Here is a 16,889-nt window from a genome sequence, read left to right as displayed (position 1 = left end):
TCAGGAGCTAAAGTGATGTGATCACTTGGTCTCTTGGCCAGGTCGCTGACCATTCGCCTGAACTGACTTAACTCAGATCTGTTACTAATTAAGGTCTGCTATGCCCATCTGCAGGATGGATGTGGAGAAAGGCAAGATTGAAGACACAGGAGGCAGCGGTGGCTCCTATTCCATCAAAACGCAATTCAATTCTGAGGAACAGTGGACAAAAGCTCTCAAGTTCATGCTGACAAATCTTAAGTGGGGTCTTGCTTGGGTATCCTCACAATTTTATAACAAATGACTTTTTCCTTCGGGGATATTTGCCTTGAAGGTTTTAAATTTTGTTTTGTTTGGAAAAATGCTTTAAATTAAATTTGATTAATATTAAACACCACATGTTTACAATACCAAGAGACAAAATTCACAAAAGCCACTTTATTTTAAAATATGACAGATTCCAGGGTTACAATATTCCATGTATACCTTGCCAGCCTTTGTCATGGTTTTAACCCCATGCCTTCCTTCCTTTCTCATCCCCCAAAACAACTAATTTAAGTTTGCCTTTTTTTTTTTTAACTGAGTTGAATTGAGATTGATATGTTTTCACTGGATTTTCTCTCTCAACTTCCTGCACTTAAATTATGAAACTTCGGTCTCCACTGCAACAATAAAATTTACGAAACAGGAATAACAGGAAAATGGCATCTACATTCTGCCTGGTCACCATGAGATATGATCAGGAGCTTGAAATTGAACACATCTCACTCAGTTCTGGCACTGAGTACCTACTCTGCTATATATTAGAGTTATGAAATGGTGTTTGATACTGTTTGAGACATTATGGAGAGATTTAAGATTTAAATCTTTGTAATAAAAGATTTGTTACAGTCTGATAACAATCCAGAAGTGCACTATTGTGTTTTTCTCTTCTTTTTTCTTTCTTTCTCTTTCCCCCTGCCAAACCCCCAAACTCAGGGCCTGGGCACTGTCCTTGGCTAGCATTCTACCACTTGAGCTACAGTGCCACTTCCTGCTTTTTCTGTGTATGTGGTACTGAGGAATTGAACCCAGGGCTTCATGCATGCTAGGCAAGCACTCTACCACTAAGCTACACTCCCAGGCCTATTGTGTGTTTTTATCTAAATTAATATGTTGAAGTTCTGTTGAAACATACATAGAGATATTTTAGTTACAAAACAAACTGGATGGCTTAAGGGGTAAAGCATTTGTTAGGTAAGCAGTCCTCAAGTTCAAATCCCAGTATCACAAAGAAAACAACAAACTAGTGAAAATGACTACAGAAGAGCCATTTGTATAGATCTCTGTAATACAACAGAGATGGAAATTAAAGGGAAATAAAGGCAATTTTAACAAAACTCAGTGAACATTATCCAGATAGTCTGTTTTTAAAATCCAGGTTAATACTTTTCTGTGTGTCTGATGTTCCCAGTTAATATAATGAAGTTAAAGAAAAGCCATGAACAGCTTGTTAAAAAACAACTTCACTAACCTGTCTCCTAGTTCTTTGACATTTTTAGTCTGAGAGGACTAAGAAAAAAGGCAAAACTTGTCCACTTTAGCTGATGCATAAAAATATGCATGGAATTAGAATACAGGGTCTGGGTCAAAGGAGACTTGGAACTTTTGTACCTTGAATATGAAAGTAAACAAACGGAATATTGTAGTGATAGAAGGTGTTTATATTTTGGGGGGCTCAACCTGCCTCATGTTGAGGAAGCAGCACCCCTGAGAGCTCTGTCTGCCAAGTGGGGAGGAACAGGCTGCTGTCGTCCTGGAGTGTTGGCTCCCACGCTGTGAGTCAGGATTGCATAAGAGAACTCAGCAATGCTCTCAGTGGCAATACCAGTGATGCTCTGCAAATGCCCCACAACCTTCAGAAACAGACATTTTTTAATTACTAAATAACCTCAACATGTCTGTACACACAGCTTGGGATGTTCTTTCCAACCAAATAAATTTCTCCATTTCTTTGAATGTGCAGGCAAGATTAAATCCAGATTCAAATGTTTGTTCATGGCTAAATGGATACCTTTGCCCTGAAGCATTAGCTTGAAAACTCTGCTATTTATTTATCCCTGTTGAAGATAATTTTGTGAAATCTGAGGGGGATTATCATTACTTCCAAATTTGCCCACATTCTTAGAATCTATCAGTTACTTCATGGGTATTTGGGACTTGATATTGTTTCTGTTTGGGGAGGGGGTATATGTATTAGACTTCATAAAGGAACATGAACAAGCTGAACTTGAGCCTCTATTTCTAGTTTCATAAGAAAAAATGGAAAAACACTTCAGTCCTAGCTGACTAGTTTTTTTTTTTTTTTTTTTTTTTTTTTTGCCAGTCCTGAGCTTCAGCTCAGGGCCTGAGCACTGTCCTTGGACTTTCTCAAGGCTAGAGCTCTACCACTTGAGCCTCAGCACCACTTCTGGCTTTTTTCTACGTATGTGGTACCAAGGAATCAAACCCGGGTCTTCATGCATGCTAGGCAAGCACTTTAACCACTAGGCCAAACTCCTGGCCCCCTAGCTGACTAGTCTTAGTGCTGGTGGCTCACGACTATAATTCTAGCTGTTCAAGAAACTGAGATCTGAGGATTGTGGTTCGAAGCTAGCCTGGGTAGAAAAATCCATGAGAGTCTTATTTCCAATTAATTCAGAAACCGGAAGTGGAGCTGTGGCTCAAAGTAAAGCACTAGCCTTGAGCAGAAAAGCACAGGCACCATGCCCAGGCCCTTAGTTCAAACTCCACAACTGACCACCTCCTCCCCCTCCCAGTTTTTTTTTTTTTTTTTTTTTCCAGTCCTAACCTAGTTTTTCAACCCTCTCAAATGCTGAGCTCAGGTTCTTCAACCCTCAATCCAAATCCTGATTCTGAGTCATGGCACTTGTTTTCTGTAGGTGCCTTCTGTTTGTGTTTTTGTTGTTGTTTGTTTTTTTTTAAGTGATGGGGGAATGCTTTCTATCAAATGAATTCTGGCCATTTGGATCTTGCTCAGTGGTGCATACCTGGCTCCAACACTCATGGTTTTGGATGAAAGCACTTGCTGCAATGATTCCAACTGCCAACAGCATAAAGTCTTCTTTCACTGAGATAAACTTTTCCCTGAGTAATTAAAAACATTAATTTTGAAGCTAGAATGAAACATGATCTTCTAAATTCTAGGGTCCTAGAACTATTCAACTATGAATTGTTTATGTTGACTGGGTGTGTGTGTGTGTGTGTGTGTGTGTGTGAGAGAGAGAGAGAGAGAGAGAGAGAGAGAGAGAGAGAGAGAGAGAGAGAAAGAGACAAGAGAGAGAGAGAGAGATATGTGGAAGGGAACTGTTAAGTTATAGCTAATTAACCTGCTCTCCCATCATCCCCCTACTCAATTGGGATTAAAATGAGAGCCTTCCTGGCACGGTGGCTCACACCTGTAATCCTAGCTACTCAGGAAGCTGAAATCTGAGGATCAAGGTTCAAAGCCAGCCCAAATACAAAAGGACCTGAGACTCTTATCTCCAATTAACCTCTAGAAAACGGAACTGGGGCTGGGCTGTGTAGGGCAGTAGCCTTGAGCTGAAGAGCTCAGGGATAACACCCAGGCCAAGTTCAAAAAAAAAAAAAAAAAAAAAAAAAAGAAAGAAGTGCCGGGAGTTTGGCCTAGTGGTTAAAGTGCTTGCCTTGCATGCATGAAGACCCGGGTTCGATTCCTCAGTACCACATACATAGAAAAAAGCTGGAAGTGGTGCTGAGGCTCAAGTGGTAGAGCTCTAGCCTTGAGAAAGTCCAAGGACAGTGCTCAGGCCCTGAGCTCAAGCCCAGGACTGGCAAAAAAAAAAAAAAAAAAAAAAAGTGAGCCTTGTATCTGAATGGATTATAAACCTTTTGGTGTTCCATCTGTCTCTGAAACATTTAACAGGCTTTGACCAACCTGTCTTTATAGTAATCAAACACTTTTGTCCAGCTGTTATCTTGTGACTGGCCTTTTTATTCCCAAGTACCCAGAAAAGGAAGTCTGGTAATCTCAAATTAGAAACTGCTATAAAACAACAACGACAACAGGGGCCGGGAGTTTGGCCTAGTGGTAGAGTGCTTGCCTAGCATGCACAAAGACCCAGGCTCAACTCCAATTCCTTGGTACCATATACATAGAAAAAAAGCTGGAAGTGGTGCTGAGGCTCAAGTGGTAGAGCTCTAGCCTTGAGAAAGTTTAAGGACAGCGTTCAGGCCCTGAGCTCAAGCCCAGGACTGGCAAAAACTGGAAAAGAAAATGTTGATTATTGGAGGTAATTTAAAGGTAAAAGTCTTTTGAGTTTTTTTTGTTTTTTTTTGATTGGGCTCAGTCATCTGCATCCAAGCAACATGTTGGAAGTTAATGAGAAGCAGGTAACCTGTGTAAGTTATCTGTGGACTGAATGCCTTTGTAAACTAATTTAATTCCCCCATTTATTGTGTTGCTGTGTGGTGCTGGCTATTGAACTTGACAAACAAGTGCTCTACCACTGAACTAAACACCTGTACCTCCCCATGGTCTTACAATCTGTCCCCTGCTCCCTTTTTCTGGAAGGAGTCTATCCTAAATGAGTTACTTACCCTTGAAGCTGACTGGGTGTGGAGTTCTCAATCGAAGACCTCAGCAGACTCTCATATATGGGTTCGTGCAGAAGGTAGACCAGGTCAAGCAGGGTCAGGCAGGTTGCATGTAGCTGCGTGGCTGGAACCAAACAGCCATTGTATCCTAGATAGAGTGTGAGCATGGAAGAGGGGATGAAATGAATGCTTCCTGGTCACAGCACTATTGTCTATGACAACACTATTTAGTACCTAAGGTGCTTCCCAGTTACTATGTTCCATAAGAAACTTGTTCAGGACGTGAGTATGCCCTAGTGGCAGAGAGCTTGCCTAGCATGCATAAAGTCCTGGGTTTCATTCCTCGGTACCACACATGCAGAAAAAGGCAGAAGTGGTGCTGTGGCTCAAATGGTGGAGCACTAGCCTTGAAGGGGGGGGGGGAAGCTCAAGGGCAGTGCTCAGGTCCTGAGTTCAAGCTCTAGGACTGGCAAAACTTGTTTAGCAGAAGTCAATTTTAAAGTACAAAGGGACAGAGAAACTTCCATCTGTAGTGTATGTACAATTAAAGTGTATTTGTTCCTCTCTTCTTTATGCTTCTCCATAAAATCAGCTCTCTGATTTTGCAATAAAAAGAGAGTTCAAATAGCAACCAGTTGCTGAGACTCCTAAGCTACTTTTCCTTGGCAAGTGCCAGAGGAAACTCTCAATTCTCTCAATTATTCAGACACCATCAGGTTTCCTACTGCTTCTCATAGGCAGGTTCTGCGTGCTATTCCCAAACCCTTGGGCACATTTGTTTTTTAATTGCCCTCTAGGGAAGTATCCAACCCACAGTTATCTTCCTTTCCCTCCCTCTCTCTTTCCCCCCCTCTCTCCTTCCCCCCCCCCCGCCCCCCGTCCCCAATCTCATCTTGATGTGGCGCTTGAACTTAAGGGCCTGGGTGTCCTGTCCCCAAGCTCTTTTTGCTCAAGGCTAGTGCTCTACCACTTTAGGCCACAGCACCAATTCCAGTTTGCTGATGGTTAATAAGTCTCAGGGACTTTCCTGCCCAGGCTGGCTTCAAACTATGATCCTCAGATCTCAGCCTCCTAAGTAGCTGGGAGTACAAGCATAAGCCAGCAGTGCCCAGCCCAACCCACATTTTCTTTCTTTTTTTTTTTTTTTGCCAGTCCTGGGCTTGAGCTCAGGGCCTGAGCACTGTCCTTGGACTTTCTCAAGGCTAGAGCTCTACCACTTGAGCCTCACCACCACTTCTGGCTTTTTTCTATGTATGTGGTACTGAGGAATCGAACCCGGGTCTTCGTGCATGCTAGGCAAGCACTCTACCACTAGGCCAAACTCCCAGCCCCCCAACCCACATTTTCTGACCCAGTGAAGTACCTAAAACTTCAAGAAGCATCTCCACATAAGCAAGAGGGGTAGGTAGATTTATCTGGAAGTTCAGGGACTTCAAAACATCAAGCTCTGACTCTAGCAGTTCTTCTTTAGTATAAAGATAACCTAGAGCCTGGAGGAAATTCAAGACTGTAATGTTGCTGATTATCTGAGCAAAGAAAACAAAACAGGAAGAAAAATGTCAGGATACAGATCATATACCTTGGCAGAATGCACAACAAACTCTCACAGTTTAACCCATGTCTTTATTGACAATCTTCTCTCAGTAATTCGACCTTAAAGTCTTAAGTTTGTTTGCACAGGATTATTTATAATTACCAAACCCAAAATACTCTCCCTCTCTTCCAGCTGCTACACCTCTGCATTCTGTACCTAGACTTACCTCGTTTTCCTCCCCACTCCTTCTTTCTCCCTGCCCTCCTTTTGTTTGCTCTTTCTGAGCATCCACCCATCTTCTACCTACCTACTTGAAGAAGTCATTTTTCTCTGGGTCTGTTTCCTCCACTTTCCAAGGCTAATGAGGTACATTCTTAACCCTCTGTATTTACATTAACCACAGCACCTTTTCACCCTGTTTGCTTATGTCTGTTCCCATTAGATAATGAATTCCTTTGAGTACAGACAGTATTTTATTTTTACTGTTGTAGCTATGGTTCCTACTACAGCATCTGGCCACTGAAGAAAGTCAATAAATATTTGCTAAATGAATGATATTTTACTATACAGTAATATGGAAACATTTTGTTCTTTTTAAGTCTATGGTTTTCCTTTAATACTAGGTATGTTGGTAATTCAGGTACCTTATGTAAACAAACTCTCCTTGAGTTCTAGGGTTGGAAAGGTGACCTGTATAATGGCATCTGTCCAGAAATTATACTTTGGGAACAGAACTCCAGGCTATTTAATAATGGTGTGTGTGTGTGTGTGTGTGTTTGTGTGTGTGTGTGTGTGTGCCCGTAGAAGATATACTTAGGAAGCATAATTAGCCTCTGGAATTTCCATGTGAGATGTGAGTAATATCATCTATCTTAGGAGTAAGTTTCTCACAGCTACTTTTGATGAGCTAGTTTCCTTCTAACACAGGGGAAACTTGGATGAACAACTCCAGCTCCTTACTTTGTAGTGGAAGGAAAGTTTGCTCGCCAGCTGAACACATGACACCAAACGGAGAATAAACTTGTTGAAAAGTTGATCTTTCAGAGCCTTCCAATTCTGAGACTCTGTTTTCTCATTACTTCTCAGCTGGATTGGGGCTTTCATGCAGATGTCTTCTGCCTGCTTGACCATAAACCTATAAGAGAGGGATGGGGAGTAAAAAAAACAACCCGCAGTCACATAAATCTAAGGGAATTTGTGCTTTAAATTGTACTATATTTTTGTCCTCTCCAGTATGAAATGCTAGCTAGGAAATTTACATTTTGAAGTTAGAAATGTACTTTTCTATTCCATTGCCCTTACTAGTACTTCAAAAGTAAAGGGTGTGTGTGTGTGTGTGTGTGTGTTTTCAGTTCCAGGGCTTGAACTCAGTGCCTTGTATACTCAGTTTGCTTGCAGCTGGCACTGTACTACTTGAGCCATGCCTCTATCCCACCTTTTGCAAATTAATTGGAGATGGGATTTCCTGGAATTTTCTGCCTGGGCTGACTTAGATCACAATTCTCAAATCTCAGCCTTCTGAGTAGCTAGGATTATAGACTCCAGCCACCAGCTAGCATGCTGTACAAAGTAGGTTTTTACAAAACATCTTCACTATAAGAAATACATTTTATATTCAACCAATAAAATGAAATATTTTGACTGGGGCGGCGTAGACTAAGTTCTGACTGGCTGACATAATTTTGAAGAGACTTTCAATTTGCTAGAACATTTCACTCCATTCTCAAGCTTCTAAATACAGCTCATGAAGGGATTAAACAGCTGTTCCCCACTCTAAATTCTGATTCCTTTCAGCTATATTTTCCCCATAAACTCAATTGGCTTTCTTGATGAATTTGACACTGCTTTATAGCAATGTGGTAACTATCTGCATCATCATAAGGATGTCTTCTACTGTATTTATCTCATTTCACGATTTGTTTTTCCAGATCCATGACCATTCTATCAATTTCCTCTGGAAGGCATATTTGCCTCATCCTAACTAGTACATTTGGGGGGAGTGCTTATTAGTCATTTTAAGGTTACAAGGGCCAATGCACAGGGCCTTACCTTTCTAGGATTTCTACAGCTTGGTAGCTCACAGATTTCTCCAGACACCACTGTTCAGACAGGAGAAAAACAAATTCTGCCAAAACAGGAAAAGAGCTCAATTCGCAAGATGCAAGCAAAACCGTTCTGTGAACTCTTGGCATTCTATAAAAGCCATAATGGGGCTAAGAGAAGAGGGTCAAAAGAGGAGGAGATTAAAACAACCAAATCTGAGCTTAGTTTTCCTTATTGCCAACAGGCATGGAAAGCAGGCTGACTCAGTACCAAACTCAAAGGCTTACCAAGTTCCTTCTCTGACTGTAGCGCCTTCCTGTGGGTCTCAGCTGATAAAAGGCTTGGCCAGTTACACACAAACATAATAGCTGGCCTAGTTGGCCTTTTACACCATGCTGGTAACCCCTAGCTTCAAGGATGATTTTTGGATGGATTAAAAACCCTAACCCCTATATTCTGTTTTCTGTGGAATGTTGGCAGAAACAGAAAGGTCCCTCCTGGAGCTCTGATAATCTTTAGGACACTGTTTGTTTAGTAACCACCCTCTGGAGAACTCCCATTGCTTTATAAACATCATTCACCTTACAGCTGCACACCACCTCTCAACCTGCAGCTTGTTGGATAAACCTATGGTGGCTAGGCCTCTCCCCAGGAACAAGTTTGTTACTATGGAGGGACTTGTTTTGAAGAAACATCCCCTCACTCAGGGAACATAGCTCAGTTTTTGGAGGCAAGAATTGTTGCAAAGGTGGAAAGGGCAAGATACCTTGGCAAGATTTTAGTTGCTTCTGTTTCTCTTTGAAAGAACAGACCCAGATAGAATTCTATTTAGTTTGCAATATTAGAGGGTGGAAACGAGTAAATGTCAGTTCTTACCAAATAGTATTTGCAGACCTAAGAGCTTTTAGCTTTGATCAACAAAGAATTCGAGTTTTGAGTATTCTTAATCCAAACTGCTTGAGACCAGGACTTAAGATTTCAATTTATTCAGATTTGGAATTATTCTCATACCCAATCTGGAAATCTGAGCTCTAAAATGCTTCAAAATCCAACTGTGTTTTTCTTTTTTCAGATCCTCTGCCATTTGACTCATGCCTTCCCCTGCTATACTTCTAGTCTCTGAGGCTCGACCCTTTGGCATAATTTGCTTCCCTCAGTCGCTTTATGCTTCAGTTATTTTCCAAGGCTAGCCACAGACCAAGATTCTCCTTCCACATAGCTGAGACCACAGGTGCATGCTACTGTACTGAGCTTGTTGAGATGGAATCTTGCTAAAATTTTGCCTGGACTGACCTCAAAACACAATCCCCTTGAAATCCATCTACTGAGTAGTTGGTGCTTACCACCATATCTAACCAAAATCCAAAAGTTTTGGAGAATCATATTGATACCCAAGTTTCAAAGTTTGGACTTTTGGGTTCTCTTCTACTATATACACATAGTCAAATTATCATGCCTTCAAAGAAAATTTGAATTTCAGCTGAGTGCTGGTGATTCATGTTTATAACCCTAGCTATTCAAGAGGCTGAGATCTGAAGATTGCAATTCAAACCCATGCAGGAAAGTCCATGGGACTTATCTCCAATTCACCATCAAAAAACAGTAGAGCTGTGACCCAAAGTGGTAGAGTGCTAGCCTTGAGCAAAAGAGCTTAGGGACAGTGCCCATGCCAAAGAGCCATGATGGACAAAAAAAGAAACTTTGAATTTCTTAGAATGACAATGAATATGTCAAACTAGCACAAATAGTTTAATAATCTAGTTGACATAAATCATATAGATAGATGTACGTTATTATTGTAACTATTTGGAAAGCTGTGCTTGGGAGGATGGTGGTTTGAAGATAGTACAGGCAGAAGATGCTGGGATTTGAACTTAGGACATCGTACTTGCTCAACTTGTTCTCTACTGCGAGCCAAGCCTCCAGCCTCCAAAACTCTTTTTGTGTGCCAGTACTAGAGTTTAAATTCAGAGCCACAAAGTCCTGCTTGGCTTTCTTATGGTGTAAACCATAAGAAACTTGAACAATACCTCAAATCTGGCATTTTGTTGATTATTTTTGGAGACAGCCTCAGGTACTTTTCTACCTCGGCTGGCTTCAAACTGTGATCTCCAGGTCTCTGCCTCCTAAGGAGGCAGGCTGAGACCTCTTCATAACCAAGTGTTGGATGTGCTGGCTCCCACCTGATATCCTAGTTACAACTGGAAGCCTAATTGGATACACTCAGGTACAAACTGGGACAGGATGTAAGGTCCTATGTAAAACAACAACAACAAAAAAACCCCAGCAAACTCAGGGAGGGCAGGGTTGCCTCCTAAGAGCTCCCACCTAGCTAGCATGGGGCCCTGAATTCAAACCCTTAGTCCTTAGTACGGCCATATAGTTATAGGAACCACAGCCCCACTAGCAATGATGTCCAGTGCAGGAATTACTTGAGCACTTCAGCAAGTTGCAATAGAACATATTGATGTGTGTTAAAAGCAGTACTTTTGGTGCTGGACTTAAGACTCTCTCTCTCTCTCTCTCTCTCTCTCTCTCTCTCTCTCTCTCTCTCTCTCTCTCTCCTCTGTGTGTGTGTGTGTGTGTGTGTGTGTGTGTGTGTGTGTGTGTGTTTTCCAATTTGATTTTCCAATCAAGCAGCTTGGGTTATAGAATTGAAAATGCTTTTACCTTACCACTGACTCTCCATACTCCACTTATAAAAATATTCAAATCTAGTATTGGGAAAAGACTCCCCGCTTCTAGTCTCTTCATTCAGTTTTCTCTATCTCATCATTGGTGAATTTATTTTTCCTTCTCTCTCTTCTTTCTCTCCTTTCTCTCTCCTTCCCTCCTTCCTTCCTTCCTTTTGCCAGTTCTAGATACTGAGTCCAGGGCCTGAGCACTGTCCTTGGGCTTTCCTCAAGGATAGTGCTCTACCACTTGAGCCACAGCATCACTTTCAGCTTTTCTATGTATGTGACACCAAGGAATTGAACCTGGGTCTTTGTGCATGCTAGGCAAGCACTCTACCACTAGGCCAAACTTCCAGCCCACTAGTAAATTTCTTGAAAGCCTGGTTTACATACCTGCTGCTACCGCTTCATCATTCACTTCCTAATATTCAATTTAATTTTTACCTTCCCATTTTGCTAAAGTGATCATCTCAAATATCAGCAAATGCTGGGTTCTAGTGGCTCACACTAGTGGCTACTGAGGAGGCTGAGATCTGAGGATCCCAGAGACAGCATCCAGGTCCTGAATGAAAGCCCCAGAATGGTATGTGTGTACAACACTCATGCGCATGCACGCGCGCGCGCACACGCATGCATACACACACATTAGCAAATATCCTGAATTGTTAATTTTTTTTTGGTTGCAGGACTTGAACTTGGGGCCTGGACACTGTCCCTGAACTCTTTTGCTCAGGGCTAGAGCTCTACCACTTGGACCCATAGTGATATTTCTAATTTCCTGGTAGTTAATTGGAGATAAGAGTCTCATGGACTTTCCTGCTCGGGCTGGCTTTGAATCACAATCCTCAGATCTTAGCCTCCTGAGTAGCTAGGATTTATGATGGCCTTTTTGCAATCTTCATTTCTATTGATATTCCAGAAGCATCTGGAACTTCTAAGCATGATCCTTCTGGATACTTTTTTTTTTTTTTTTTTGCCAGTCGTGGGCTTGAGCTCAGGACCTGAGCACTGTCCTTGGACTTTCTCAAGGCTAGAGCTCTAGCCCTTGAGCCTCAGCACCATTTCTGGCTTTTTTCTATGTATGTGGTACCGAGGAATCGAACCCGGGTCTTCATGCATGCTAGGCAAGCACTTTAACCACTAGGCCAAACTCCCAGCCCCCCTTCTGGATACTTCTGTGGGCTTCCAAAGTCCTTGGTTTATTTTATATTCCTAACTACCACTTTTAGTTCCCTCGTGACTCTAATCATTGAACATAAAATGTTTCCCAATGATTTGTCCTTACTTGCTTTTCTACTTCTAGATCATCTCTGCCATCATTTCAACACTATCATTATGAAGATAATTCAAAAATGTTTAGTTTTAGTTCTGATCTTATTGAGTAACCTGCTAGAAACCTTCCTCTAGATGTTCTTCAAGTGCCAAGTTTGGATCTTCAGCAGAGCCAAACCCAAAGTAACCCAAAGTAATTCTTTTTTTTTTTTTTTTTTTGTCAGTCCTGGGCTTGCGCTCAGGGCCTGAGCACTGTCCTTGGACTTTCTCAAGGCTAGAGCTCTACCACTTGAGCCTCAGCACCACTTCTGGCTTTTTTTTTTTTTGTATGTATGTGGTACCGAGGAATCAAACCCAGGTCTTTGTGCATGCTAGGCAAGCACTTTAACCACTAGGCCAAACTCCCGGCCTCCCAAAGTAATTCTTTAAAAAAAAAAAAAAAAAGCCATGGGCCAGGAATTTGGCCTAGTGGTAGAGTGCTTGCCTAGCATTAGCATGCACGAAGACCCGGGTTCGATTCCTCGGTACCACATACATAGAAAAAAAGCTGGAAGTGGTGCTGTGGCTTAAGTTGTAGAGCTCTAGCCTTGAGAAATGTCCAAGGACAGTGCTCAGTCCCTGAGTTCAAGCCCCACAACTGGCAAAAAAAAAAGCTACATTTCCTTTTATTTTTGTAATGTGTGCACATGCATGTATGTATGTGTGTGTGTGTGTGTGTGTGTGTGTGTGTGTTTGTGTGTGTTAATGACACAGGTATACTTCTAGTCTCTGAGACTTAGTCCTTTGGAATAATAAGCTTTCCCATGTTCTTTTTTTCTTTTTTTTGTGAGTCATGGGGCTTGAATTTGAGCCTGGGCGCTGTCCCTGAGCTCTTCAGTTCAAGGGTACCACCCTACCCTTGAGCCAAGCCTACTTCCCATTTTCTAGAGGTTAATTGGAGATAAGAGTCTCAGGTCCTTTTGTGCCTGGGCTGGCTTTGAACCTTAATCCTCAGATCTCAGCCTCCTGAGTAGCTACGATTACAGGTGTGAGCCACCTTGCCCAGCTTTTGTTGTTGTCAGTCATAGGACTTGAACTCTGGGCCTGGGCACTGTCCCTGAGCTCTTCAGCTCAAGGCTACTGCCTTACCCCTTAAGCAACAGTGCCACTTCCGTTTTTGGGTTTCTAGTGGTTAATTGGAGATAAGAGTCTCATGAACTTTGTGCCCGGGCTGGCTTTGAATTGAATCCTCAGATCTCAGCCTCCTGAGTAACTAGGATTACAGGCATGAGCCACCACATTGGACTACCATGTTCATTTCTTAAAGTCACCCAAATCAGATTTTGTTTTTTGTCTCTGAAATGTTTTTGGCTATTGTTTGTGTATGTGCCAGTTCTGGGGTTTGAACTCAGTCAGAATGCTGTCTCTGAGCTACTTTTGGTCAAGGCTAACATTCTCCCACTTGAGCCACAGCCTCACTTCTGGCTCTTTTGGGGGAATGTAGTTTATTGGAGATAAAGAATCCTGTGGACTTTCCTGCCCGGGTTGATTTAAAACCATGATACACAGATCTCAGCCTCCTGAATAACTAGGATTACAGGCATGAGCCACCAGTACCTGGCTCTTTTTTTTTTTCAGTCTACCACTTGGACCCACAGCTCCACTTCTCTGAAAAAAATTTTTTTTAATACAAACCTCCTGTTATTCCCTTTGCCCTATCACTTAGGCTGCTACCAACATAGGCTCCACTGGTCTGTGTCTCTCCTATCTCAATCAAATCTGTCCGTTACATCACATATTTTGTTCTTTTTTAACCAAGACAAAACTCAGAGCCACAGCATTCCTTTGCTTTAAAATTTTCAGTGTGGGGCTGGGAGTGTGCTTTAGCGGTAGAGTGCTTGCCTAGCATGCATGGGTTTGATTCCTCAGTACCACGCAGAAAAAAAAAATAGAAGTTGCACTGTGGCTCATGTGGTAGAGCACTAGCCTTAAGCAAAAAGTAGCTCAGGGACAGTGCCCAGGCCCTAAGTTCGAGCCCCAGGACTGGCAAACACACACACTCCCATGCACACCAAAAACAAAACCTTCCATGTCTTGACATTTTCCACTAAACCAAGTATAAATGCCTTCAAATTCCTCCCCTCTTGATGTTCATATCTCCGCCTGGGATGTCTGCAGGCATCCCTCTATGTTCTTAAATTCAACTGCTCTTGAGTGATACTGTACCCACACGTCCCCCCGTCTTTAAGTTTTGCTCATGCTATCCTGGTTTAGTAGAAATGTTGTCCCTTTCTGCAACCTACCAACAACCCAAGTGTCACCCTTTATTCAAGGTCTACCTCAAAGGTCGCAGTTGGAGCACTCCCAGTTCTTCCTACCGCTTCATCGCTCCCTTGGATCACCACAGAAGCTTGTTTTCCCTTCTACACCACTTCTCCAACTACATTGGTACCTAACATGTGCCTATTTGCCTGACCGTCCCCCACCCCAAAAAAAAGGTGGCACACAGGTTCAGAGTAAGGACTCCATTCTTAGTTCATCTGCCAGTGTCCAGTTGGTTAAGCGTGAGGAAATCTATGACAGGGTGCTGGTGTTCCCCGGGACCTGGCCTGAATTCTATCCCAAGATTCGCGCCTCCGAGGCTCCCATCCACCCGGCTCCCTGTCCCGGCCGTTCACACCCACGATGCGGGGCTCCCGGAAGCTGCCCATGCGGCCCGCGGCCTGCTGCACCGCTCGCTCGTTCTGCTGAGCCAGGTGAAGCAGCGTGTCCTCGATGGTTTCCGTGGCAACGGCTCCAAACTGGAAGTCAGCGACCGAGCCCAGCCTCGGCCTCGCCAGCCGGTCCATATTCACAAGCCTGGCGGCACACGGCGACAGTTCACTGGAGCCATACCCCGGCCATTTCGGCCTCACTCCACAGTCCTCCGCCAACACTTGGCTTCCTCGTCATCCACCAACGAGTCTGTCCTCGCTTCAAATCTGACAGAAAAACCCAGCGCCCACCACAGCCTCGAGTTCCCCCAGCTTTTCTCGCCCCAACGGCCCGCGGACCCGCTCAGCCAATGAGAAATCAAGCTGCTTCCCGCTTTTCCAGCTCTTCCGCTAGAGCCGAAAGCCCGGGCTCTAGCCCCGCACTACAACTCCCAGCATCCCTCGCGGTGAACAAGGACTACGACTCCCAGAGAACCCAGCGCTCAGGGACTGCCGAAGGGCGGTGTAGCAACATGGCGGCGTCAGGAGCTGGTGAGCCACTGGATGCAAAAAATGAAAAGGCCCCGTTCGCTCAGCGCATCGACCCGACTCGGGAGAAGTTAACTCCAGCACAACTTCATTTCATGCGGCAGGTGCAGCTTGCCCAGTGGCAGAAGACGCTGCCACAGCGGCGGACTCGGAACATCGTGACCGGGCTTGGCATCGGGGCCCTGGTGTTGGCTATTTGTATCCATCCTGGCTGTACTGCTTGTGGGACTGGGGGAGGGTGACAGAGCTTGTAGGGCAGTTGAGCCAAGAGTTCAATGTAGGAGAAACTTACGTGAATACCTAACTTAACCTTTTTTTTTTTTACCAGTCCTGGCTTGAGCTCAAGGCCTGAGCACTGTCCTTGGGTTTTCTCAAGGCTGGAGCTCTACCACTTGAGCCACAGCACCACTTCTGGCTTTTTTTTTTTCTATGTATGTGGTCCTGAGGAATCGAACCGGGGTCATTGCTCACGTTAGGCAAGCACTCTACCACTAAGCCAAACTCCCGCCGCCCCCTCCCCCCCTTTTTTTAGCAGAAGGATGGAGGGGAGGCTGAGTCAAGAGTTCAATGTAGGATAAACTGAGTGACTACCTAACCTCACCTTGTTTGTTTGGGGGTTTTTTGCCCGTCTTGGGACTTGAACTCAGGGCCTGGATGCTGTGCCCTGAGCTCTTTTGCTCAAGGATATCTCTCTCCTAGTTTGAGCCATAGCTCCACTTTCATGGTTCTGATGGCTAGTTAGATGTGTCTCGAAAACTTTCCTGTATGGGCTGGCTTTGAACTGCCAGACCGCAGCCTCCTGAGTTGCTAGGACTACAGATATGAGCCATCAGCCTTGGGCTAACCTTATTTAAAGGGTGCTCTTTTAATATGATTTGGTAATAATAGTGGTGTTGAGGGGGTCAGGAGTGTGGCTTAGTGGTAGAGTGCTTGCCTAGCATGCATAAAGCCCTGAGTTCCATTCCTCTGTACCACATACACAGAAAAAACTGGTAGAGCACTAGCCTTGAGAAAGCCCCAGGACAGTGCCCAGGCCCTGAGTTTAAGCCCCAGGACTGGAGGGTGGGAGAGAGAGAGGGAGAGAAAGAGAGAGAACGCGCACGCGCGCGCAGAGGGTGGGATTCCAGAATCACTGAGAATAACGGGTGGTAGGCAAAGAGAATGCCTATATAACATGGAATTTCCTCAACCCTTCTCTTCAGATGGTTATACCTTCTACTCAGTATCCCAAGAGCGTTTCCTAGATGAACTGGAAGATGAAGCCAAAGCTGCCCGAGCTCGAGCTCGTGCAAGGGCATCAGGACCCTGAACCGTGTGATCATTGCTTATCTTCCACCTTCCGGAGCCCCTCACATGATGGATGACACCCCGTGACCCTGTACAAAACTGTACATTGGGCCCACTTCCTAACTTTGGAACGTAATTGAGCTCAAGAAGCCAGAGACTGCAATGTTGGCCACTATCAACAGACCATTTCCAGTTTCACACGCACTGTACTGTTAGTCCTCTCCTTGTTTGAGAGGTATGCAACCTTGGCTCTTCTGTAACTTTCTGCCTTTGTGATTTATT

General features: G+C 43.8%; 3 protein-coding genes across 4 annotated transcripts in view; 2 read left to right on the top strand and 1 right to left on the bottom strand.

The window, feature by feature from the left end:
• The window catches only part of Becn1 (beclin 1), a 13,075-nt gene extending 12,194 nt beyond the window's left edge, over nt 1-881 (top strand). For both annotated transcript variants that reach the window (XM_090350933.1, XM_090350934.1), the window contains one exon: nt 115-881. In XM_090350933.1, the coding sequence (XP_090207059.1) occupies nt 115-283 (169 nt within the window). In that variant the 3' untranslated portion in view covers nt 284-881. The remainder of the gene's footprint in view (nt 1-114) is intronic.
• Cntd1 (cyclin N-terminal domain containing 1) lies at nt 403-15,257 on the bottom strand. Its single transcript, XM_090350935.1, has 7 exons — nt 14,759-15,257; nt 8,159-8,234; nt 7,070-7,244; nt 5,939-6,101; nt 4,579-4,723; nt 3,009-3,105; nt 403-1,874 (listed from the first exon to the last, which is right to left on the bottom strand). Exons 1-7 carry the CDS (start codon nt 14,925-14,927, stop codon nt 1,707-1,709), a joined length of 993 nt encoding a protein of 330 aa, XP_090207061.1. The 5' UTR covers nt 14,928-15,257; the 3' UTR covers nt 403-1,706.
• Coa3 (cytochrome c oxidase assembly factor 3) lies at nt 15,110-16,867 on the top strand. The gene is made up of 2 exons (XM_090350936.1): nt 15,110-15,518; nt 16,523-16,867. Exons 1-2 carry the CDS (start codon nt 15,143-15,145, stop codon nt 16,627-16,629), a joined length of 483 nt encoding a protein of 160 aa, XP_090207062.1. The 5' UTR covers nt 15,110-15,142; the 3' UTR covers nt 16,630-16,867.
• The last annotated feature ends 22 nt before the right edge of the window (nt 16,868-16,889 follow it).

This window comes from Megascapheus bottae, chromosome 17, assembly GCF_031878675.1.
Source record: "Megascapheus bottae isolate mThoBot1 chromosome 17, mThoBot2.hap1, whole genome shotgun sequence".
NCBI lineage: Eukaryota > Metazoa > Chordata > Mammalia > Rodentia > Geomyidae > Megascapheus > Megascapheus bottae.
The sequence above is the reverse complement of the archived record's forward strand: the minus strand, read 5'-3'. Positions and strand labels throughout refer to the sequence as shown.